Below are 26,575 nucleotides of genomic sequence, written 5' to 3' on the forward strand. Positions count from 1 at the left end.
CTCTATTAAAGCCTATGGAGAATGTCGCGGTTTGATTTAAACAGATTAAAGTCACTTCTAGCAGGATTTCAAAGTTAAAAACTTAAAGAGTTAAGCTTTTGAGGAGCCCACTACCACGAGAGTACCGAGGTACCACTGTTACCTGCCCCAGGGAAGCCGGGTGCATAGGTCGTTTTCGAATTCGGGTCGCGGGCTGATTTTCAATGGGAAAATGTACAAAACTGCTGCTAGCCAAAAGCGTCGATGATGCAGTGAAGATTGAAGTTGTAGATCTTGTAGAGAAGAACCTGAAAGCAGAGGGGACAGAGTCTGGGTCACGGCACAGTGACCAGGGAGCTCAAAGGAAATTGCCCTTCAATGTCGGGTGCTTCAAGTGGAAAGAGGTGTAGCTTGGATCTGCAGCCACGGGCTCCGGGAGGCTTCAAGGAAGGCCAGCTTCTGGAGGGCGACTGTCCCACGTTGGATGAGGGTCGCTGTGGTGTTAGTGTCCGGATTGGATCCACTAAGCCTTGGCAACCGCAACCCACGCAAGATGAACAAATCAGCTACTGGTGCAGACCCACGAGGTCTGTGAGAGGTCTCCTTTGGAGAGACTGTAGAGCAGGCCTGGAGCAACCAGGTGAACTCTTGGAAGTCGAGATTGTCCTCCGCTCGGGCCCACAAGTCGAGAGACAAGGGACTGAGGAAGGCAGCAAAATGGAGTGCGTAAAAGGGAGCCCACGGGCCACCGGAGGGGGCTAGGGCGCTGATCTTTGGCACAATTGCTGCTTGGTGGTTGGCTCAAACATGGGCCAAAGCACAACTTCCCCACTGGTCAGGGTCGTGTGCTATGCAAGCGGTGGCCGGTGTCCTGGGGTGTTGGGAATCTCGGCACCCACGCGGTCCACGGTGCTCAGACTTGCTGTGCACGCTCACTGGCCTCTGGGATGCTTAGGAAACCCACCTCGAGGTTGCTGGAAGTCGATGAAGTCCGTAGGAGCAGCGAAGTTCCAACCGGGTCACTTGCAGTGTTTCAGGTGCCTGCCAAGCAGGGGGGTAACTCCTTTACCCCAAGGGAGATTTCTTCAGTCAGCTGGGCAGCAGCTCGTCGAAGGTCAAGTCTGTGAAGTCCAAGATTAATCTGAGGCTCTGGGGCCACGTTATTCACCTTTATCCCCAAGATTAGGGGAGTGTCCAGAGTAGTGTCCACCAATGAGGTGAGGCGGGAAAGGGTGGCTACACCCTCTCCCCTTTGTGTGTTTCCCGCCTGGGCGATGGGCAGGATGCCCCTGAACCGGTTCCAGGCGGTGTATGCAGAATGTAAGCGCTGTAGCTGCCTACGTGCAACTCTGAAAGGCAACATATGGTGCACCCACCCAGTTCCAATCCACATATCCTGTCTGGGGAGATGCTAGCACCTCCCTGCCACAGGAGCCCTATTGTCCAGCTGGCGAGGCTGGGATTTTCCCCAGCAACAGCCAGCCAGAGTCGTGTGGGTGGCGGGTAGTAGCCATTTTGTACTACGTGTGCACTTTTAAATTGGTGTCCAAATTCTGCCGCTTTTCCCATGTCGCCCCTCTAGCAGGGGGGAATCGTGCCCTCATGCCCATGGCTGGACTGGGGGTAGGATTCCTACATGTTTGACACCAAACACGATATGGTTCTGTGTAGCCATTCTCAAGTTATCACGCTATCGCGATAGACTTATAATGCGGTTAAGAGTATATGGTATGGCTACACTACAAACAACCCAGCAATGATTTTACGAAGGTTGCAGAGAGGCCCTACTCAGGTAGGGGTCCCCCCTCACACATACCTCAGCACCCTGCCTAGTAGGATTAGCAAGACCTACTATAGGGGTGACCTATGAGAGTATATGTGTTGTAATGGGGTGGGATATAGGGTACCTATATCCCTGTAAGGGGTGCTAGCACCACCTTACCCATACTACAGTAGTGGTCTGGTGGTGTCAGTTTGTATGGCTGTCCCAGGGTGGCACAATAAGTGCCGCAACCCTGGTAGGCCTACTGAGGGACCCATGCCCTGGGTACCTAGGGTACAATCTACAAGGGACTGTCAGGGCATCCTCAGCATCCAATTGGTTTGTACCTAGGGTACTCACATCAGTTTTAAGGAGAAAGCAGATAGGCTGGGGTCCTGGATAGCAGGATCCCAGCCAGACTAGTCAAAAACGACTCAAATACCAGGCAAAAAGTTGGGAGCAACCATTAGTCAGATTCCACCTTCCTACACTATTCAACAGGTTCTGAGGAGTATGTTTGGTGGTGATTTCACCATGATTGCTATAAGACTGATACCCAGCTCCAACCGCAGTGAATATTCTCTGTATACGGTAACATGATCTAGAAGCTGTAAAGGGCTTAAGTGAAGTTACCTATTGAGATTTCACAGGCAGAAAATTGACTGCAAAAAGTTTGCCACATTATATAAAATGAAAAGTTTGAGAAACACTGCACTATTAGGATGCTTTTGTCTGTCCTTCACATTGCTCACTTCCCTAATTCTTATTTCCTGAAGACCCGCTCCACAGACTACCCACACATTTATAGCTCAGATCCAAAATGATAGCCAACCCATTGCCATTTATTACATAACCCAATTAATCCATTTCCATTTCAACAGCTTTATTCAGAAGATTAAGTCATAAAAGCATTTACAAAAGTACAGATAGAATTGATTAGATAAAACAGCCGTCAAAGGAAAAAACATGTAAATTCGATTATTGATTAAAAAAAGGAGACTTTTTTTATATAGAAATGCACACACTTGTTATGGCCATCTTTAAGGTCTCGTAATCCTATAACTAAATAATAGGGCATGCAATCCTAGCCTTTAAAAATGTAGGTGAATACACGTCTCATAAAGCTTGATAAAACCACATACAAAAGACATAATAAAAACATTTAAAATATGTACAATTCACCTCCCAGTTTTAGATAAGTAAAACACTTGTTATGGTCCACCTTCTACGTTAGGCTCATTTGGATCTAGGTAATCAATTCTCACTATTATGTCCTGGACCCAATTAATCATGAACCAGTTTCCAGAAGAGTGCCTGCATATGAGAAGTACAATCAAACTGATTTAATTTGAATGTCTCAAATGTAGTTATGTGGATCCTATTATTTATTTTTGAATTTTTGTATAGTACCACTCTGTTACCTCATTGCCATGTCCGAGACCTTAGTAAGATGGGTGATAATGGTATTGAGGTAATGTGTCTTAAGTTGAAGCATGTTGAATGTCTAGTTCAGACCTTGGAGCTGAGTTGAGTGGTCATGTCCATCTTCTGTGCTCATTACAAATATTGACTTGCATAGGGATTTTCTTTTTTGTTTTCACATCTAAAGGAGGAACACACTTTCGAGTACCAGAACCTCTTTGAAGTTGGATGGCAGGAGAGTTTTTAGGTTTTTTATTGAATTTGTAGTAGAGTGGTTTGGATCAGGTTTAGTCATGATTGTTCCTAAGTTGTTTACCTTCATGTTTCTGTCATCTCATCTTGCCCATGCATAAAAATTTAATTTTTTTCATTCTTCAGTTCTAGTAGGGTACGAAGCATAATGCCACATTTAAGCTAGTGGGTGATCATTGTTTGAGGCAGCCTTGTGTGCTATGCACAGTACGCTTAATTGCATTTGCTGTCTGTAAAGAGTATCTAAGCCAGGACTGATGTGGTTGATGTTTAGCTTTGGAAACATCCTGGCTGACTTTTGAATCCTCAGTTATCATTGGATTTGAGCCCTTTCAGATCAGCTTAGGCATCATAATATTAATCAAATCGGAAAATGGCTTGGGAGTATGTCATTTCCTGCCATATGCCTTCTATGGAGAAGTGGGAGTGCTTTTGTTTTGTTATGTTGGAAGTCTGAAAGTTTGCTTATTTGTTTATATTTTAGTAATTTTGTATGGCAAGTACAATGCCCAAGAGCATCTGGGTGCTTTATGTAGATCGATGGAATTCACAAGTCATTGGGGAGAATCCTCTGAAAATCAATAATTGGTAGAGATTTACAAAGACTTGTGGAAATACAGGCAGCAACAAGGACATAAATGCATCTGGTCAAGGACACCTAGCCCCCAACGCATAGAATAAAACACTTGAAAGGAATCACCCTGAACTGGTGTGACATGTAGATATAATACTAGTCGTGTCATATAAATGACACTAGTAAAAATATAATTACGCTTCGGATGTGTTGGAGGACATCTTCAGACTGGTTGCAAGAGTGTCTGGAGAGAGGAGTGAGGACAGTGGCATTGATGAGCAGAAGTTTCAGCTTTTTTTTTCTGACGGTGGAAAGGAAGAATTGGAAAACATAGAAAGGAGTTCCAGGCTGTGGTGTATTTGCACCGCTAGAAAACAATTAGTTCAATGTCTGTTTTTGTTGAAAACCGGGATCTTGAAAAGAATTGTCGAATCCTCCTTAAGATTTAGTTTCCTAGCCATGCAGTGCAAGAGAGTTGAATAAAGGGAATAAAGAACTAAGGGCCTTATTTAGAATTTGTGGACCGGATACTCAATCAAAACATGACGGATATCCCATCCACCGTATTAAAGTGCCGTAGCCTATAATGTACTTGCAATACAGTGGACAAGATGTCCACCACATTTATAATGGAGTATCCCACTCACCAAACTCTAATTAAGGCCCTATGCATTTTAGTTTATAAATAGAACTTGCCTGATGGTAGGTCAACTTAATGAGCACTGTATTTGCCTGGTAACTGAAAACCATAGACCTGTACCCTCATAATCGTTGTTCTTGAGTGTGCAAGTAATTCCGTTATACACAAATTGAATCAGCATTCAAAAATAACTCTTCTATTGGAATTTCATGTGGGGGTGGAAGTTGTTGATCTAATCTTTTTTGGGGTATCTTTTTAGCCGGTAGCGTGCAATTGATTAACTTTATAACGTGTTATGTTAATTTTTCTCTAGTCTTGCTTTCTGCTTTATGTGCGCTCTGTGTTTTTCAGACTATGTGAAAGACAGGATGAGGAGATGAAGATCTTGCTGGAGTGTGACAGTTCATTACTGGACTCGATACAGAAGCACCTGAAAGTGTACAAGATCAGGAGAAAAGTCAGCTTTCTCCCCTGCCCTGAGCTCTCCTTGTGGGCTGTCCTCCCAAGTGAGGGCAATGAAAATGTGTCTGCTGTCTTAGAAAACTCCCCTGATTCATCTACGTTTCTAACACCTGATCCCAGAGTAGAAGCAATGGGTTGGAGATTGGTCACCCGCAAAGACCACAATGTACTTAGTGCTTTCCCTGGAACGCAGATTGGAAATATTAAAGAATACCACAAGTACAGATACAAAAAAGGTAAGAATTATGTAGTTTAAATTGGAAATTACAGATGGGGTAAATCCACGATCAGAGCACCTTGATGCTATGTATCAATTACTTTTGAGGCCAGTCACAAATTGCTCTTGCAATATCTCTTTTTCTTTTTTTAAACTAATTTTATTGATTTTAGTGAAAAAGCGAGCACAAAGAAAAACAAAAACAGAAACATAAGACCAGCAGCAAGTAGAACAAGTAGAAGCAGCAGTGCACATCAGAGACATGACGAAATTATGACAGCAAATACGTCCTGGATATTCATAAGCATAAAGGGGAACAGGGCAACGCCCACCGTGGCCCAGACCGCCCCGGTAAACCTCAATCCTCTATCACCCCCACCCATTTGCCCCACATTTTGCGGTATTTCTTTGGGCATCCCCTGGCTTCGTACAAAGACTTTTCCTGCGCCACACACCAGTCCACGCCCCTGCGCCATCGTGCCAAGGTGGGCGCCGCCGGTCTCAGCCAGCTCGCCGCAATGTCTCTCTTGGCCACCATCATGGCTGTGTTTAGAAAGAGTTTGTCAGTCCAAGATCCATCCAGCCCCTCGGTGACCCCCAAGAGTACATTCAGTGACATTCAGCCAGGGCCTCAGTAATTTCTCCGACCACTGATTCCCAAAAGCGTGTGACTACTGAGCAAAGCCATACCATGTGGTAAAAATCAGCTTGTGGTTGACTACAACGGGGGCATGACTCATCGGACCTGAGCCCTGCGTGGTTGAGGCGCAGCGGTGTAAGTTAGGCGGCGTGGAGATAGTATATTTGGACTAAACGGAGCCTTGCCGTAGCTGGGATTGTTTTTTTTTACATTAGCGCGTCTCTCCAATCGTCATCCTCCAAGGTCCCGAGCCATCCCTCGCAGCGATCTCTGAGGCGGTGCAGTGCATTGGGAGTGTGGTTTGTGAGGGAGCGATAGATGCGGGAAATACCCCCTTTCCCCAGGATGCCAGTCATGATTTGGGCTTCGGGTGGGCTGTATTCAGGTAGGGAGGTGCCCTATGAGATGTGGGAGTGGAGGGCGTGGCGCAACTGCAAGTAGCGATAAAACTGTGAAGGATACAGGGAATACCGGGTTTGCAGGTCTTGGAAAGTGCGCAGACGGTCCCCTCTCCACGCGTCTCCCAGCTGTGAGATCCCACGCTCTGAAGCCCGCTAGATTAGTGACCTCCCAGAGCCAGGTGCCCTGCCAAAGTGGAGGATATTGAGTCAGTTTGCCCGACAAGCGGGTGTTACGCAAAGAGGCCCGCTAGGCCAGAAGCACCCCATGCGTGACTGCGGGCAGGGTTCTGGGGATGGTGCTCCTGTACAGCATCCCATGGATGCTGGACAGGCCCAGGACATGTAGTTCCAGTCTCTATGCTGGGTCGGACCAGCCACCGTTAAACCAGTCGTGTATAGTGAGGAGCCAGGTTGCCAATTAATAAAGGTAGAGGTTGGTCATCCCCAGACCACCATTGAAGGGCGGTATCCGGCACTGGGCGAGAGCCAACCGGGGCCTCCGACCTCCCCAGAAGAACTTGGTAGCTAGACTGTCTATTTCTCTGAACCACGTCCGTGAAAAGAGCAAGAGTACATTCTGAAGCACAAATAAGAACCTGGGTAAGATCATCATTTTAAATAAGACTATTCTGCCCATAGGGTTCAACGGCAGCGCTTGCCATCTGAGGTCGTCCGCTCGGACCTTTTTCATTTGCGGGGTTACGTTGAGCGACCAGGCAAGGTCTGAGAGGAGGGCCACCCATACCCGATGTACTTGAAGAACTGTCTCCGAAGGGGTATCGTGGTCTGCCAGTCGAAGGACTCCCTCGAAAGATGAAGATGGACCAGAACAGACTTAGCCGAGTTCAGTCGGAAGCCGGAGACCTGCTCGAAGAGACTCAACGCACGAAGGCACCGGGGACCTGATCTGCGTAAAGGGCAATTTTGTCCTCCCCCAGCCCAGGCCATTTCCACGGCATGGTTTGCGCGTCCGATCGTATAAGGCAAGCGAAGGTCTCCATCGCCAATGCAAAGAGGAGGGGCGAAAGGGGGCATCCCTGCCTCGTGCCTCTTCTGATGGGGAAGGGCTGTGACAGTGCTCCATTGACCAGCACCTGGGCCCGCAGTTTACTGTGTAGAGTTTTTTCCAAGTTGCGGAAGTATTCCCCAAATCCCATCTCCGTCAACACCTCCTCAAGATATAACGCCAGGCCACTGAATCAAAAGCTTTCTCGAAATCAACGAGAAGGAGCGACAAGTATGGGGTCAATCTCTGGCGATTCTCCAGAGCGAGGTGGAGGCGCCTCAGACAGTGCTTGGTACCCAGAGAGGGCATGAAACCGCACTGGTCGGGGTGGACCCACTTGGTCAAATGCCGTTGCAGGCGGTTGGCTAAGACAAAGGCAAATACTTTGAGTTCTGAGTTAATGAGAGAGATGGGGCTGTACTCGGAGCAGTGCTTCGAAGTGGGCTGAGACTTGGGGAATCACTACAATGGTGGCAATATCGGTTTCTGCACGGAACGAATCCCTGGCCGTCTACTCGGCATATACCTCCAGAAGATGAGGCACTAGCGTGTCTCGGTAGGCTGCGTAAAACTCCTGTGGGAGTCCGTCTGGCCCCGGGGTCTTACCAGAGGCCATGTGAGATAGCTTTGTGGATCTACTCCAGAGTAATAGGGAAGTCCAGCGCCTCTGCCTCCGCCTCGGGCTCGCTAAGCCGCGGGAGAGAGAGATCTCCTCCTGATGAAGCAGCTGCGGGAGTCTAACTTGGGCCTCGGTTCTCCCCTCAGGCAGCTGGCCCTCGATGACTGGGGCTTGAGCTTCCAGTAGCGTAAGCCGGGCGTCTTGCGCAGTGTGTTGGAGTTTGAGCTGGCCCTTAGCTAAGTCACGAATGGTGGCCTTACCAGCTTCCCACAGGGTACCAGGTGAGGAGACCGAGCCATGGTTGGTGGCGAAGTAGCATTGGAGCTTGTTGCCCACCGATTCCCTAAAATCTTTATCCTGGAGAAACCAGGCATTTAGCTTCCAAATCGGGCGCAAAGACTCTGGGAGGTCGCCAGTCTCCATCATTAAGGGTGAGTGGTCGGAATAGCCTCTGGGGAGGATGGTGATATCTTTAATTACTCGACAGTCCATGGCTGGCATGAAAATATAGTCCAAGCGTGCGTGCGGTGGGATGCCGAGGTGTGGGTCTACTGTCGGGTCATTAGATGGCAAAGTTTCCAGGCATCGCATAACCCTAAAGCAGCCGCCCAGTTCGTCAAAAGATTAGTGTGGGTGATTCTAGAGGCCGAGAGGGCTCTGGCGGTGTCAAGGTCAGGGTTCATGACTGCGTTGAAGTCCCCCCCCCAACGACAGTCATTCCCGGGGGCAAGGCGGCAACCAGGTCCACAATACGCTCAAGGGTGGAGGCCATCAAGTATGGCGGGGAGTACAGGGACAGCAAGTTCAGGGCCCAGTCTCCTATGGACCCTTCCAAGGCCACAAAGCTACCCAAAGGGTCAGTAGTGGTCTTGCGTAGTACAAATGGGAGGTTGCGGCACACAAGGATGGCTACGCGCCTCGATTAAAGCCGGAGTGCCAGACCCCGCCATTGCCGTACCTCGCCAGGAAGGGGCAGCTGTTTCCTGCAAGATGGGTTTCTTGGAGCATCAGTATGTCAACTGCGTGGCGTTGTGCGTATTTCAGGGCAATATCTCTTAGTAACCAGTTTAACAGTGAAAGTATGTAGCCCATGACAGTCTGGTATCTCACTAACCTTTTTTTTTTGTATCGGATATTCTCTCGGGGAAAAAAAGGGTTAAATCTGACTGGATGGAATGTGTTTTTGGTGTGTTCTGGTTTGGCTATATACTCAACCTGACCTTGGGAGCATTACCAATAGCGCAAAATGAAATGAGCAGTTCTCAGTTATATTATTTTTTATAATGCAAAACTTGGGGAGCAGTGAGCTATAGGGACAATCAAACGTTGGTTACTGCCCCCACTGTACACAGGACCGAGTGATGGATCGCTGTTACCCCTTGATGCAACTCCACCTACTTTCCAGTGCTCCTATTTTAAAGTCTTGTTAAAAATATCTAAAAAGTTATTTGTGGCATCAGGAAAGGCATGGTTTCTCTCAAACGTTATATCCATCCGACTTATGGGGATTACAATTCATTTAGGACTTGGAGCATGTAGTGCCTGATTCCCCTCTTCTGACTTTTTGGTGTTCATACCTTCAGCCAGGCCAATCAGACCAGCAGAAAAGATAATATAATGTTGGAGCTCCAACTGTGGCCATATGTGAAGGATATGGTAATACCAACGAGGGAAGACAGTAACCACAATACCAGTCACCTTAAAATGCAAAGGTATCTAATATCCGGTCTAGTGGATCATCATCTGTACAATACAGGGAATTATGCATCTCGAAAAATGAGTGTACGTTAAAATGGTCCATGTTGAAAGAGATCTGTAACTAATGTCCCAAATCTATATCAAAGTTGCAGAGTTGTTTTTCCTCCAGCAATATATGTGCACGACCCAGCTTCCCACCGAGCACCCATAATTTGCAAATATACATGATTTGGTCGCTACTCTGGATCAAACTGGTCCAAAGCCTTTGTGTTCCCCCTGACCCCTAACACTCAGCCTCAGGCTCTAGACTTCCCTTTACAATTGAGCAAGGACCTGGTGAAGTATCTGGGGATCTGGATCCATGCAGATCCAGACCTGGTGATCCAATATAATTAACTACGGTAGAGCAATGTCATGATTAGAAGACCAGGTCTCGGCTTCCCATCTCCATGGCAGATAGGATTGCAGTGACGAAAATGTTGATATTATTCAAATTCCTCTATTTAATAATCAACATACAACCATTGCTGACGCTCCAATTCTTTAACACACTCCAGATGCAGCTGACAACCCTTGCATGGGTGGACAAGCAGCCCAGACTCAAATGGAACACACTTACTCTCCCGTACACCCAAGGCTGGTTAAGTGCCCCTTACATGGACCCATCTCATCTATCCCTTGAATAAAAATGGACTTTTTTCAGTCTTCGATTCTTGGAGGGTATGTAGCGTGATTCCAGATTTATCTTTGTGCGCAGTCTCATTTCACACACTACTGGTACTGCCTTCGTGACTACGTCCCCCATGTAGCGATTGAACACGATGAGTCCCACCCCATCCCAACCCGCTAGTTGATATTTTATCCCATACAGCATTTGTGCTGATAAGTCTGAATTGAACACTATCTACTGCACCACGAGAGCATGGTGCCTGCTTGGGGTGTGACCCGACAAACTCCCCTTGTACGCGCCAGCGCTCCCTTTGCGGTTCCATCTGACTCTATCTGTTACCCAAGTGCCACACGCACTCAATCTCTTTGACAGAGTAGGCCTGAAGACGATGGGCGACATGTATGCTGGGGGAACATTTATTACCTTAGAAGATATAGTCAACACGCAACGCTACACCCCCTACTTACTTTCATCTACTGTCGTATCAGAGTAGCAATGCATACACTCTTCACCACCACCTTGCTGAACCCCTGCCCTGCAAGCTGTCGGGGTTCTATTATCCAGCCCCTCACGTAGAGGCCTTATCACCAAACTATATGCTGCTGCTCAGGGAGAAAGACCCGAGGCCCCAAACCCAGCATTGAGACAGTGGAATGTGGTGCTAGACCAGCCACTAGAACGGCTGAGTGGTTTTTTTGTTGTTTGCAGATGTGCATGCTCACGCCTAACTGTAACTTCAAGTACCTCCATCAAGTGTATTATACCCCCACTATGCTTTACAACTATGGCCTACCCACCAATGAGAATTGTGTGAGGCGGGGCACCCAATGATGATTTCCTACATTTGTCATGGTTGTGCCCCTCAGTACACCGGTTTTGGGTACAGGTTACAGATGCTCTCAAGGAAATGGCTCTAAAGCATGTGCAGTGTCGGCCTCACATGTGCCTCCTTGACCTGGTAAAGGACCTGCAGCCCACAACAAGCAGACTGGTGGCAGTTGGCTTGTAATTGGCCAAGAGGCGAGTAGCAATAAACTGGGGGAAACGGTGAGTGCCCATTCGGAACCAGTGGGCCTCTGATATTTCTTATTTCAAAATGCAACTAGAACTTTATGCTGAAGAACTACCAATATTGCCCTGACCCAAGGAAATTTGGGGCCCACTTACTGCATACGTGTTAACTCTTCCCAGATCTTGATTAAGAGCGTATATATGTGTCGCCATTCTTTCGTTGGTTGCTGCGCTCTCTGGTACCGTCAGTTAAATTGTAAGCAATTGTGGCTAGTATGTTGGAACTCTCATATGTGCCACAGTGTTTTTTGGTGGTGTTGTATTTGGGTACCTATTGCATAAAAACCAATACCAATAGTTTACAAAAATAAAGTTGCACAGAGGCGTTCGATATTTTGATAAATTGTACTAAAGCAGCTAGTAAGCCTATGAGCACTTAAACAGTCCATGAGAAACTCTACGATTTCATAAGAGAAACGTTCAGGAGGGCAGCTAAGATTACAACTAACCAGGAAGTTCATCCTAGTTTAATAAACAGTGCAAAGAGGCTAAGTCTGCCCTTATAGCATCTATCAAAAGCAAAAATACTAGACAATGAATCATATGCGATACCAGAAGTATCAAGTCCACTAGTTATAACACTAGAAGAAACCTATGACACTATTTATAGGATTAGCTGTGATAAGGCCCTGGGCCTGACAAAATACCTGATGACCTATATGCATCTGGACACCATGTATGGGTGCATTATATTAATAAACTTACCAACAACATCTATAAAAAAAGGACCAGAGATGAACCGCCCCCGCCCTGCCCTTAATTGAAGGTCTGACAAATCTTTTCTGCCGTCAGATATTCGGAAACTTCTAGAGTGGGTCGAAGGCAGCAGAATACTATTGGACCTACAAGAAGGCTTCCGTTTCGAAACCAGTAAGAATGATCAGATATTTCGATTGTGCTCAATTTAATAGAAAAATGTTACACTTGGCAAGTGCCACCTTCATGCGGTGTTTGTTGATCTTTGTTCGGCTTTCGACTTGATCCCCCAGCACAAACTGTGGCTTGTATTGGAAAGTATGGGTGTCCCAGACACCATCCTATCAGTTTTAATAAGGTTATATAACATCAACCACTTCTGCCCAGGGGAGATGGGGAAGTGAGGGTAAAATGACCAGCCATATTGCAATTGAGAAGGATTGGGATGCGTATTGGCCCTGACCCTGTTCTCATTATTTATAAACAAAGTGGGAAAATATCTAGACATACATTGCAACAATGAACCAAAAATAGACGCATTAAGGGTGCCAACGCTGTTGATTGCAGATGACACGCTCTTAAGTTAGAAAACTCCTTACACACTACAGCTCCTATTTGATCGATTCATGACATTCCACAATGGTCTAGGGTTGAAGTTTAATATATATAAAATATGTTATTCCTTATAATTGCACAAGGATTCTATAAAAGCTGGCAAGGAAATGATTGAGCATGTCACAAACTTTGAATACATTAGCGCAAGGCTGGCTAATAACATGACTTGGTTTCCTCAGATCAGTAGAAATGCACTAAAGTTACAACACCATGCTATGGCAATCTTATATTAAAAAGCAACAATAGTAAGAACTATTCCACCAGCCTTAGAAATATGTTATGTTATTAAAGCTTATAAAGCGCACTGCTACCCTAAGGTGTCCTGGCGCTGGGAGCTGCCTACTTGGTTACTGGAAAGAATGACTGATTTAGGAAAAAAGCCAGGTTTTCAGGCCCCTTCTAAACGAAAGGAGCTTGGTTGCAGTTCTGAGGTGGAGGGGGAAGGCCGTTCCAGGCCTTTGCGGCACAACAGAAGAAACTCCTACCCCCCCAACTGGCTGTTTTAACCCGTGGAACTTTTTTTTGTTTTGCCTCGGCCGAGCGCAGTGCTCTGCCGGGAACATACCATTGAAGGTGTTGTCTCATGTAAGCAGGGCCAGATCCTTTAAGGGCCTTAAAGACCGTACAAAGGGCCTTAAATTCCATTGTTTGTTTCACCGGGAGCCAGTGGGGGTTCCGAAGTCCTTTCTTCACTGAAACAAACCTTGGGGTGCCCAAAAGGAGAAAGGCCTCGAACGATCTTTGGCCATGTCCACTGTTTGGGTTCTATCGGTGAGAAAAGATTTTAGAAGGGCATGGGCCTAGCCTAGAACCCCCCTTTCGACTAACCGGTCCAGCAGTACTTCGTGGTGGACCATGTCGAAGGCCGCCAAGAGGTCCAGCATAATCAAAATTGCAGCTCCTCCCTGATCTAATGCCTCTCTGATTTCTTCAGTTGATTTAATCAGAGCCAGTTCAGTGCTGTGTTCAGCAAGGAAGCCAAATTGTATTGGATCTAGTAGGCCATTAGTCTTAAGGAAAGAGCTTAGTTGAGAGTTCATTTCCTTTTCAATCATCTTGGCCGGCGGCGGGAGATGGGTCTATAGTTGTTTGGCTCCTTAGGGTCTAGATTAGCTTTCTTCAGGAGTGGAAGGATTGAAGCTTTTTTCCAGGCCTTGGGAAATAGACCCGACTTAAAGATGATACTAAAAACTAGGGCAAGGGCTGCCCCAATAGTATTCGGGACGGGTTTAGTCACTGATGCTGGGCATGGATCTAGAGGGGAGCCAGATTGGATTGCTGACAAGAGCTTAGTAGCATCTTGGGCCTCCAATGTCGCGAAACTGTCTAAGGTGGGGATTACCTTGGTGTCCTTTGACGGGCCCCAAGTTCCAATCTTAATACCCTCCTTTGGCAGAATGCTGAAGGACGAGAAAATGATGTCCACTTTTCCCTGAAAAAAGGAGGCTAGGGTTTCACAGATTTCAGGGCAACTCCGTGGTTTTGCGCTAGTGGGAGTTGTAAGTTTTGAAATAGTTTAAAAAAGTTCTCTTGTGGAGGATTTAGCATTACTAATCTGTTCCCTGAAGTACTTCTTTTTTGTATCAAAAAGTACTCTTTTGTAACGGGAGAGACTATCTCTGTAAGCCTCTTTACAAAACAAAAAATCTTTGGGGACAGCCCTAAATAGGTCAGAGCAATGGGAATATGTAAAGGACACTATGGCAACTGTAGTGGAAAACATTCTTAAAATCATAAATTTACAATAGAGTGCCCTCTTCTTCCATTGTACATTGACTTTGGGCAGCACCAAATTGCTCACACCATAAACGTAAGACCTTTGCTCTATTGGCGTAGACTGTAGCATACAGATGAGCGTGGCCCATATAGGACCTCTCTTGAAGAATTACTGCAACTAAGTAACCATTTAAACATCCCATGGATGTCTTACGTAAAAGCTATGTTGTACCAATTAGGCTTAGCAGCTCTGTGGGATTCTCCAACAGACACTTGCTGGGTCTCAAAGACAGTCTTACAAGAATCATTTTGGATCTTTTTCATGGAAAATGTTGGTGGGGCCAGATTAACGATGTCTGAGCCTTCCCCTGCCCCTACCACCCCAAATGACAATTGTACACTTTGCTGGTCTCCTAATGCACCTCAATGGAAGCTTGTTGCTATGTTTGAGGTTAGTGTTTGACTTTGCTTTCCCCTTCACCCTTACATACGTCTGTTCCTGTTTTTTCTTCATCTGAGCACCATGCCTAACATATTCTACCTTTCCCTATGTGTCCACTGGAATTGACTCTTATTGGCAGGCTGTTTTATTTTCCTTTTGGTCCCAGTTACTCTGTATACCATTTTTTATCAGTTTGTACTGTAGATTTGTTTTATCGCTCATGGTATCGATGTATGTTATGCCATAAAACCTCAATAAAATATGTTTTTAAAATAGTGTAAGCCTGGAAATATTTCAGATAGGTTTCTGGTCCACAAATGCTCACCACTATTTGAGCCCTTCCTTTACAACGTAGTGTTTCCAACAGCTGAATAAGTATATATGGTATATTTAGATATGAGTTCTTACCTACTAATAGTTTTTGCATAAAATGGCGGCAAGAACGCCTGTGGCAATGACAGATATCCAACATGAAAAATAAAGATCGAATCCGTACCACATTTGCTTTTCTTTTGCAATGCCTTTATTGGTTCTCACAGGAAATGGATCCTACATATTTGTCATATGTTAGAAACCAGAACGCAAGAAGTTCTAAGAATTTCAAGAATTTGTACAGATGGAGTAATTGTCCATAGTTTGGCTAAATGTTTGACCACCATGTGGATAATGAGAAGAAGGTTCTGTGGTGTAGGCCCATAAAAACTGGAAGCAGAATCAATGAATTGATTTTAGTATTACTAATAATGCATCATAGTTGGCCTGGATTTATATTAGTTGCAGATGAATTGTGATTTGCCTTTTTATATTGTTTTTAATCTGATTGTATTTTATTGTTCGAGGCATGTGGGCTGCTGAATTCATATCTGTGCATAGATCGCCGCCTAGTGTTGGGTCCGGATGATTGCACATTGTTGTCCTGGAAGAGTCTTCGAAGTATCCTGAGATGGGTGACTCCTCCCCTGGACCACAGTGCGCATGGGCATCCTCTCCATCCCCAGATTGTTTTTTTCCGCCATTGGGTTCGGATGCAACTATCTTAGCTCAACTTCGGAATACTTAGTTTTAGGCCAAAAGGCCTATAGTTTTCGTCGGTACAGTTACCGTTCGGTGTCGACTACTAGTTCTAGTGCTCCACACCCTCTTCCAACTTTCGGACCGCATTGATCCAAACTTCGACGCTCGATCGACGATGGAATCGAGAACTCCGTTCAAGAGGTGTCCGCTGTGCCACGCCAAGTACCCTCACATCGACGTCCACCCAGTCTGTAACAAATGTCTCTCGCCGGATCACGACGAATCGAAATGCATGGCCTGCGCGTGGTTCCGATCCAAGAAAACTCTACGGAACCGACGGGCAGCGAGGCTCGAGGCGCAGCAGGCAGCGCCCGCACCCACCAACATATTCAGCACCGAGGACGAGGACGCCGAGAGCGTGGAAGAAATAGTATCTAGCCCCGCTTCAGAGCATGGTTCCCGATCAGACGACGATGACGAAGAGCTCTTTCGACGTGAAGAAGCCGTCGACGAGGTAGGGGACTTCGACGAAGCATATGGGGCTGAAGAAGACAGCTCTCCCGAGGAGCTAGGACAATCCGTCGAAACAGAGGCCGAAATTGTACATCGTCGTCAGGCTCCGGTCGAGGGATCGCCTTCGGGCCTTACCCAAGACCTAATCCATGGTTCCTCGGCCCCGCCTTCCGGCCCGGCATCGAACACTATGCAAGAGCCACTATTACCAAAGACGACCGGGTTGTTAAACCCAAACACATCCATCGCTCCAGTCCCTTCAAAACCGAAAGCGAAACTGGTGGTGGTCGGATCAAAGGCGTCGAACCAGCCCACTGCCCCGGCACCGACGCCGAAAAAGGTCGTCGGCTCCGAACGCGTACCGAGAGACTTCGGCGCCGAGCTCACCGCAGCAGACGCGGTCGACGCACAAAAGAAGCGCGCCCTCGGGCACCACAAGGCACCGACACCTTCGGCGCCGACACCGAAGCCTGTAACCTCCGTAGTCAAAATGGCCGCCTCGGCTACGTCGACGCCTAAAGCACCGATGCCGAAGAAGTCCTCGACTACGTCGACTATCGATGCATCCCTTCAAACCAGTGACCCCCTTCCGACAAAAAAGTCGGGGTCGGCCTCCACGCCTACTACCAAAATGCCCACCAAACCACCATCTCAGTTTGCTGTGCAGCAGGTCTCTGCATCTCTACAACGCATCCGGGACCGGGTAGCCCTCCACCCTACCTCGGGTCCCGACACTACCTCTACCTGTAGAGTGCACTCGGAGCCCACCAACATTACCTTTGGGCTGCCACCGACATCGGCACCGAAACTCTTTCAAATTCGGACACGTGTCCTCCACACACAGTCCACCACCTCTGGCCTAACAGAACAAGACTCTTCAGGGCCACAATTTATCGACGCCGACACTGGCAGGCTAATGCTCCACAAGCGCAAAATCACGCCAGCCAGGGAAGAGGTGCCATATAAAATTCCTCTTAAACGCAAGCTACCGGCGGAGCAGGAACCAGTGCTACAAGAACACTTCCATCCCCTCCAACTAGATCCGCAGTCCTTTTCTCCTACCCCTTCTGAATCGGACCCGATGCAGGAATATGGTGGGGACGATACCATCTACCCCGGGGACGCAGATCCCGATGAAACACAAGATCCTGATCAGGCATGGGATGACCCCACAGACCAAAGTGTCATGCCACATACTCAGGATGCGCAACTCTACAATATTAAAACGTCTCCTACAGAGGACACGGCCGCATTTAATGCCCTTGTCGAACGGGCTGCTGCTTATCATGGGGTGGAGCTACATTCTGACGCCATTGAGGAGGACTTCCTGCTTGACACTTTCGCATCTTCAGAAAGGACTGTCAAGACTCTGCCCATGCTTAAAGGGGTTCTAAAGCCTGCCAAAGACATTTTCAAAGACACCACAAGAGCCCGGGTGTTAAACCCCAGGATTGAAAAGAAATATAAGCCTGCACCTGGTGACCCTAAATACATTAGGGGTCAGTTGCCATTGGACTCTATGGTGGTCGCCAACGCTCGCAAAAGAGCCCACTCACAGACAACTGGTGATGCTCCTCCCCCAGACAAAGAGTCAAAGGTCCTTGAAACATCGGGCAAACGTGTTGCAGCGCAAGCAGCCAATATCCTGCGCATTGCCAATACACAGGCACTCCTGGCACGATATGACAGGTCACATTATGACACGCTGGAGTCACTGCTCCAACATCTACCAGAGGAGTATAAAGAGTCAGCCGAACTCCTCATTAGAGAAGGACAACTCCTCACTAATGCGTCCATAAAATGCGCCCTAGACGCAGCTGACACAGCGGCCAAGGCAATAAACACAAGTGTCATGCTGCGACGCCATGCCTGGTTACGCATCTCAGGATTCAAACCCGAGATACAAAACAATATCCTCAACTTACCGGTTAACACGGAATTTTTATTTGGCCCAGACGTTGACACTACCCTAGAGAAAATAAAAAAAGACACAGACACTGCCAAATCTATGGGGGCGCTACAAACCCAACAATTCCGTAGTGGCTCCTTTCGTCGCACTGGAAATAGGGGAACGTCAAGGGGTCAGGGGTCACAACAACAGTATGCCAAAGGTGGCACACAAACCACCTACGACAAAAACAACAGGGGTGGATATCGTGGATCCAGCACCAAGGGCAGGGGACGTGGATATGGCAACACCAGGTCCTCCCCAAAGAACAAACAGTGACTCCCTCTCCCTACCCCCCGACCACTTAACACCTGTCGGGGGACGACTCCAGCTGTTCCTGTCCGCATGGAAGAACATCACCACGGACAGGTGGGTCAGGGACATCATTCAACATGGGTACTGTCTGGAACTAACTTCCACTCCACCCAACATACCACCAAAGCACCGTCCTATGTCAGCCGAACACTTGGATTTACTCCAGCAAGAAGTGCTTGCTATGCTCGCAAAAGGGGCCATAGAAGTAGTGCCCATCGCCCAGCAGGGCACAGGGGTGTACTCTCTGTACTTCTTGATCCCAAAAAAGGACGGCTCGCTCAGACCTATCCTAGACCTGCGACCCCTAAACCTATATATACTATCGGAGCACTTCCATATGCTCACCCTCCAACAGGTTCTCCCACTACTCACTCAGGGGGATTTCCTAGCTACGCTAGACCTGAAGGATGCATACTTCCACATACCAATACACCCTTCACACAGGAAATACCTCAGATTCACTATTCAAGGGAATCACTATCAGTTCAAAGTTCTCCCCTTCGGAGTAACAACGGCACCCAGGGTCTTTACCAAGTGCCTGGCGACAGTGGCCGCGCATCTGCGAAGACGAAATATTCACGTCTTCCCTTATTTAGACGACTGGCTAGTTCAGGCCAAGTCAGCACAACAATGTGCCACCCACATGTCCCACACCATTCACCTTCTTCACGATCTGGGATTCTCACTAAATTACCCAAAATCAAGTCTCCAACCTGCGCACGTACAACAGTACTTAGGCGCGACAATCAACACTCTGGTTGCCACAGCTCAGCCAACTTTAGTGAGAATCAACAGCATGCAACTGCTGATCTCAAAATTCAAACCTCACCACTCCCTTCCGGCGCGAGTGTTCATGCAGTTGATAGGCATGATGGCCTCGTGCATCTTCATAGTCCCACACGCGAGACTACATATGCGCCCGCTTGAGGAGTGCTTAGCACGTCAGTGGAATCAGGCTCAAGGACAGTTGAAAGACCTAGTGTTGGTGAGCGGTCGGGCATACAACTCTCTGCATTGGTGGAATCCACAAAACCTTTGCAAGGGCCGACCGTTCCAAGAGCCTGTTCCACAAATAATACTGACAGCGGACGCGTCTCTCCAGGGATGGGGAGCTCATGTATTCAATTACACAGTGCAGGGACTATGGACTACACAACAAAAGAAGATGCACATCAACCTTCTGGAACTGATGGCAATCTTCCTGGCAATGAAAGCATTCAAAGTACACCTGTGCAACAAGGTCGTGTTGATCCGGACGGACAACATGACTGCCATGTACTACATACAGAAACCGGGAGGAGCACACTCTCCACAGTTGTCTCATCTAGCTCAGAGCATGTGGAAGTGGGCCATTCAGAGGAACATATTCCTCATGGCGGAACACCTCCCGGGCAAGGACAATCAGATGGCGGATCTGCTCAGCAGACACAGCCACCAGATGCACGAGTGGGAGTTACACCCATCAGTACTCCAACCGTACTTCCAGCAGTGGGGTCATCCAGAGATAGACCTATTCGCCACAAGGGAAAACGCAAAATGCCAAAGCTTTGCCGCCAGGTTCCCACATCCACAGTCGCAGGGCAATGCGATATGGATGAACTGGTCCGGCAGATTTGCGTACGCTTTTCCCCCAGCGCCGCTCATACCGCTGGTGGCACGCAAACTGCGACAGCACTCACTGACACTCATCCTGGTTGCTCCAACATGGGCACGCCAGCCATGGTACACCACCTTTCTGGAACTTTCCGTGGTGCCGCATCAAAGGCTGCGGATCAAACCCGCGCTCTTGACGCAGAACCATGGAGAAATTCAGCACCCAGATCCGCAACAGCTGAACCTGGCAATCTGGCTCCTGAAGTCCTAGAGTTTGGCTACCTAAACCTGCCACCTGACTGTATGGAGATCATTAAGGAAGCTAGGAGACCCACTACCAGAGCTTGCTATGCAGCCAAATGGAAGAGGTTTGTCATTTATTGCAACAACAATGACATTAACCCGCTAGACGCATCTATTCAGAACATAATCTGCTATCTATTACACCTCTACCGATGCAATCTGGCATACACCTCAATTCGTGTCCATTTAACCGCAATAGCAGCCTATCTCCAAAACAGGCAGCACCTCTCTTTATTCAGAGTGCCTGCCATCAAAGCCTTCTTGGAAGGACTTAAACGGGTGATTCCCCCGAGGCACCCCCCAGCACCGGTGTGGAACCTCAACTTGGTCCTCATCAGACTAATGGGTCCACCCTTTGAACCTCTCCATTCATGTGAGATTCAATTCCTCACCTGGAAAGTGGCTTTCCTGGTTGCCATCACTTCCTTAAGGAGAGTTAGTGAACTCCAGGCACTAACCATTCAGGAGCCATTTATACAAGTTCATGCAAACCGGGTCGTACTACGTACCAACCCCAAATTCATGCCTAAAGTAATATCGCAGTTCCACATGAACCAAACCATTGAACTGCCTGTTTTCTTTCAAAACCCACAAAATGTCGCTGAGAGGATGCTCCACACACTAGATGTAAAGAGGGCCCTCATGTACTATATTGACAGAACTAAAAACTTTAGGAAGACTAAACAACTCTTCGTTGCCTTCTCTCCACAACACAAGGGCAACGCCATTTCCAAAGCAGGTATAGCCAGATGGATCGTTAAATGTATCCAAATTTGTTATCAAAAAGCTAAACGCACATTAACGATTCCACCACGAGCCCACTCAACACGAAAGTTAGGAGCGTCCATGGTTTTCCTGGGAAACATTCCTTTACAGGAAATATGTAGAGCAGCCACATGGTCCACTATACATACATTTACCAAACACTACTGTGTAGATGTACACTCAAAACAGCAGGCAGCTGTAGGACAGGCTGTTCTCAAAACTCTTTTTCAGACTGCTGCAGCTGGCACGGGTAGCCGCTGCTAATAGGAGGTACTGCTATGTATTCTATGCACAGATATGAATTCAGCAGCCCACATGCCTCGAACTGAATATGCTACTTACCAGTATGCATCTGTTCTTGGCATGTAGGGCTGCTGACATTCATATCGCCCACCCTCCTCCCCGGCACCTGTAGCAGCTGCAGCTCTCAGAATTACTGTATAGCATGGTCATCACTTCCTGTATCTACTCCATCACTGCCACAATGGCGAAAAACAATCTGGGGATGGAGAGGATGCCCATGCGCACTGTGGTCCAGGGGAGGAGTCACCCATCTCAGGATACTTCGAAGACTCTTCCAGGACAACAATGTGCAATCATCCGGACCCAACATTAGGCGGCGATCTATGCACAGATATGAATGTCAGCAGCCCTACATGCCAAGAACAGATGCATACTGGTAAGTAGCATATTCAATCTTGTGTTTTAAAGGGTATTTTAATATTCATTGACTGTAGAAATAGCTCTTCCAATTTCATAGTCTGCCTTAAAGTCAGTTCTCTTGTCTGGTAGAATTGCTGGAATGCTTTAAAGAAAATTGTGGAATACATGGTTTCAACTCTACTCTAAAAATGTCAGCATTCAGTCTATGGTTATATCCATAGATGTTTCCAAAAGATGCCACTTCTTTTTATTTTTTTTAAATAATTAAAGTAGTTGTTGTAATTTGTTTCCTTTTTCCACAGGTGTCCCCGAAGGTGTGAGAGACCTCCCTCCAGGAGTTGCTCTGCCACTGGAATCCAACTTGGCCTACATGAACGGCATCAGTTTCAGCAAAGGATGTTACATTGGGCAGGAATTAACAGCCAGAACCCACCACACGGGTGTCATTCGCAAACGTCTGATGCCAGTTCAGCTTGTGCTGCCACTGCCTCCCGGATTAAGTGCTATTCCAAGTGGTGCTGAAATTTCAACTGTCTCTGGCAAATCAGCTGGAAAGTACCGAGCTGGTGAGGATGCCACTGGCTTGGCTTTGCTCAGACTAGCTCATATACATGAGCAGCTTCGTGTCAACGTCTCAGACAGTTTTATTGACCTGACAACATCTTTGCCAGAGTGGTGGCCTCCATGTTGCAGTAGTGAATTGAACAGACCACAATTGTAGAGTGCCTTTATTTATTCAAAACATGTTCAGATAGTTTTTCTGCCTGATAACATTGTCGTTTTTCTCAGGATTATATAGTAAGAAGTATAACATTGGAATATCGTTTGTTCGTTTTTTAACTATTTGTGTTGTATTTTTGTTTTTAAAACTGCCTAGGTCTCAAATCCACTGTCCAGTTACAGAGTTTGTTAATGAAATACGATGCATATTGAAACGCACAGAAGGCAAAAAATCCTTCAAATTGGCTAGGGTAATAAACAACAATTTTGGATGTTGTGGTCATGTCTTTTCTTATTTAAACAGTCGCCTATTGCTAGATGGTTATAAGGCACTTGATGTGTAAATGCTCAGAAGGCCCCCAAAAGCTGAGTATAGCCCTTTCAGAACACATTTTCAGTGCTAAAAATTTAACGTGAAAACATCTGCAAATGATTGAATGTACCAATGTGAAAGATTACTACCAGAAATATCACTAGTGGGAAAACCTGTTGCCATTTCTCAAGGACCATAAGACGTGACCTGGAAACTCCATCATGTTAGGCGATATCAAATAATCACAACGGTATGTGGTAACTAGGCGCAAGTCTATTTACATGGGGATATACTTCTAGCAAGAAGCAAAATACCAAGGCATAGGTAAATATACTTTTCAATAAAATTGGCCTTTTGGCTTGTTAAAGGTACGTGGCCACATGTTTCGTTTACCATGCTTAGAGTGTTATGCACTGTTAACATCAGTGATGTCTTCTTGCAAGATATTTGTGCCTTAATTGAACTGTAATATTTTTGTTACTTGCTTTTTATTTTGTTAAGAAAAAATATCAGACAAACCTAAAAGTTCATCCTTACTCCGATTGGAGGTTAGCTTATTATGAGTAGATCTGAAGTCTTTCTCTTTATTCATTTGCCTTTTTGAGCACCATGTATTCCGGTGTAACACCGGTCATGAATCCTGGGTTAATGCCATTAAAAGGATATGTGGTGTTTAGTGGGACGGCTGTAAGGGTAGGAGGTTAGCAACAATGGCGTGCCTGACAAAGCGGTAGCTTTTCACAGATGGAATCCATTGTAATTCCAAACCGTCTTGAATTAGTGTAGTCCATTTAATCTGCCATTTTCTGTGTCCCCATACTGTTTGTATCCTTTATAGATCGAGCCTGGTCATCGCATGCTCTGCGAGACATGCTGTATTGGAGTATAGACTTAAAGGCCCGCCCACTCTCCTCCCATATGTCATTGGCTTGTGTTGATGTCCTTCGTAAATGCTGGCTTCTGATTTGTTAATAGGCTAGTTAGTCCCTTCTTAGTACCGCCTTGCCTTCATTTGTAACCTCCCATGAGGACTGGCCTTTTTACTTCTGTTGTGACATGGTATGTCTTATTTAGTCTGTAAGCACTATTTTATTTAATGAGTTTCTCCTACTGCTTTCCTGCAACATTAAGCGGGCCATGCGCCCTTTCACTTTCCAAGCAGCACGGGACAATGGCGGCCGCTTATTTGAAATGAAGTAGGTCTCGTCGCATTTACAAAGTTTGAGCTATTGGCATTGTAAACGACAATGCCTTTTATTTGTGTTAATTGTCAAAACAGATAAATAAAAGGCATTGTCCTTTACAATGCCAATAGCGTAAACTCTCGCAAATGCGAGACCTATTACATTGCAAATACTTGTTTCTCTAATATTTTTGAGTTTTCCAATCACTAGACCTTCAACATTGTGACACGGTATCTTATGTGAGTAATGTTTCAGCCACATAATCAAAAGGTAATGTACAGTCAGTTATATCAATTTAATTATTGTCTTAGCAGATAGTAACTTCCATAGCTGATCTTGTCTTGATGCAGCGACACATCCATTCTCATATAAGTTCTACTGTTGGTACTGGCTATCTTGCCTCTCTCACCCAGATCTTTGCAAATATCTTCTGGCATTCCCTTCCTTTGTAAATTACTTTTTCGGCCCTCCTGCATCAGTACATGCTGCCATACCAAACTTCCAATTCGGGTGCCACTTGCCCACAACCTCGCAATGGCACTCCCATTCCTACATTGTATAGCTTCTTTCCATAATTTGGTGGGATCTCATGGCCCCAAACCCCAGCAGTGCTTGCAGCTCTCTATCACCTTGGATAGACACTCTCCCACTCTGTCCCAAAAAGCTACAACCTGTGGCTCTCCCATTGCGTATGTAAGAAACTTCCGTCACCTCCCCAAGTCCCCTGAAACTCACTCCTGTGATTCTGCCAAAGAGTCCCTGTCGTGTGCACATAAAATAAACAAGATGCAGGATTTTTTGCTGAATCAACCCAAATCTTGCTTGTATTGCAACCTCCTAGGTATACCTACATGCTTCCTCCCTGTCTTCATCTTCCACTGCTTCAACATCTCTTTCCCACTTGGTTCTCAAATTCCCTTTTATATTGGGTATATTATAAAGTAAAATTTTGTAAATTGTGGATATTGTCTTACCCCGTATCGCTTCTGAGGACATGTTTTATTCCATCCAGGTAGTTATCTGCTTGTCCCTGTATTGCCTTAGGGAATGCTTCATCTGTATATATTTGTTGTATTGGGTATCTTGGAGAGAGAATTCCACCTTCAGGAAATCAAAACCTTTCATGTCTCCCTTGTTCCATATATCTGCCCCTTTGTCTATACCTATATTATCCATGTCCGGAAACCAGATAAATTCCCCACGTCCCGAAGGCACTGTCCCACAGGGGTGTCTCCCCTTTAATTGTTCACTCCGAGCTCATTACCTTTCAGTCTGCTTCCATATTCACTGGCCCATTACCTTGGCTCTTAGTATTCCATCCTCACCTCCCGTTCAGTATTCCATGTAGACCTCTGAAGTACTCTGTATCCACAAAACCCAGCAGGATGTAAACCATCTGTCAGGGAAGGGGAGCAAACACATGTATTTTATCTCTATCTCCAATTCCACAAACACATAAAGGTATCTCACCCTCTTTTGTTTTGAGGTGGGGGGGCATTTGTTTTAAAATCCAGTGAGTTTCACCCTATGCAATGGAAACGAAACCGAACAGTTTTTTATTTTTTATATTGTTAAACCCTCACCCACACTAGTAGTTGAGGAGGAACAAACGCACGTGCAACACACAATTCATGAACGTAAAAGCTTACTAGCCTGCTTGGTAACAGGAGTGTTCAAATTGGAGTCCCTAAGGGAATCTCACCAACGGGCGTAGGAGCCCACAGGAGAGAGGGCCAAGGTAGGTACCGGGCAACACTGCACCCCCAAAGCAGTCTTCAGGGGTGCAGTGTTGCCCGATACCCATCTTTTTTTTTTTTTAAAGTCTTTTTATTGGCATTTAAGAATATAAGCATACATACATCACTTTCCGTGAAAATGGGTACGTTACGTGAGCGGACAAATAGACCAACGTCAATATAGAGAGTACGTATATGTCTTGTTCCGTGTGGAAGTGGTCTGTATGGTAGCAGATCATTGCCTGTATAGAAAACTGGGGAGGTGAACCAAACTGGGGGATGCCATGGAGTTCTGAGTGACGAGGTCTAGGCTATGTCCCAAGTCTGCCATTGCCCATTCGGCTATATAGCTGCCTCCCATCTAGGGGGGGTGGGTGTGTGCACAATCCGGGATGAGGAGCCGTGGGGTGCATCAGGTGAGCAGAGGGGGGAACTCAGCTGGCCCGGAAGTGGTGCGGGGGGGACACTGGGGGGGGGGGGGGGGGGAATCCCCCGCCGTGGAGACCCGGACCGCGTGAGGCGGTGCGGCGTCGGGGGTAATTATGTCGGCTACCATTGCAGCTGGGGTCTGAGATTGTCTGAATTGGTGTAGTAGGAGCGCCCACTCTAAAGAGATTGGGGTTTTA

At 46.7% G+C, this 26,575-nt stretch overlaps 1 protein-coding gene across 1 annotated transcript in view; it reads left to right on the plus strand.

Annotated features, from left to right (window-relative positions):
* IBA57 (iron-sulfur cluster assembly factor IBA57) overlaps positions 1–22,988 on the plus strand; it is a 48,766-nt gene extending 25,778 nt beyond the window's left edge. Inside the window, exons 2-3 of the mRNA XM_085628808.1 lie at positions 4,981–5,327; positions 22,299–22,988. Coding sequence (XP_085484934.1) covers positions 4,981–5,327; positions 22,299–22,717 — 766 coding nt within the window. The 3' untranslated portion in view covers positions 22,718–22,988. The remainder of the gene's footprint in view (positions 1–4,980; positions 5,328–22,298) is intronic.
* The last annotated feature ends 3,587 nt before the right edge of the window (positions 22,989–26,575 follow it).

This window comes from Triturus cristatus, chromosome 10 (assembly GCF_964204655.1).
Source record: "Triturus cristatus chromosome 10, aTriCri1.1, whole genome shotgun sequence".
In the NCBI taxonomy this organism is placed as follows: Eukaryota; Metazoa; Chordata; class Amphibia; order Caudata; family Salamandridae; genus Triturus; species Triturus cristatus.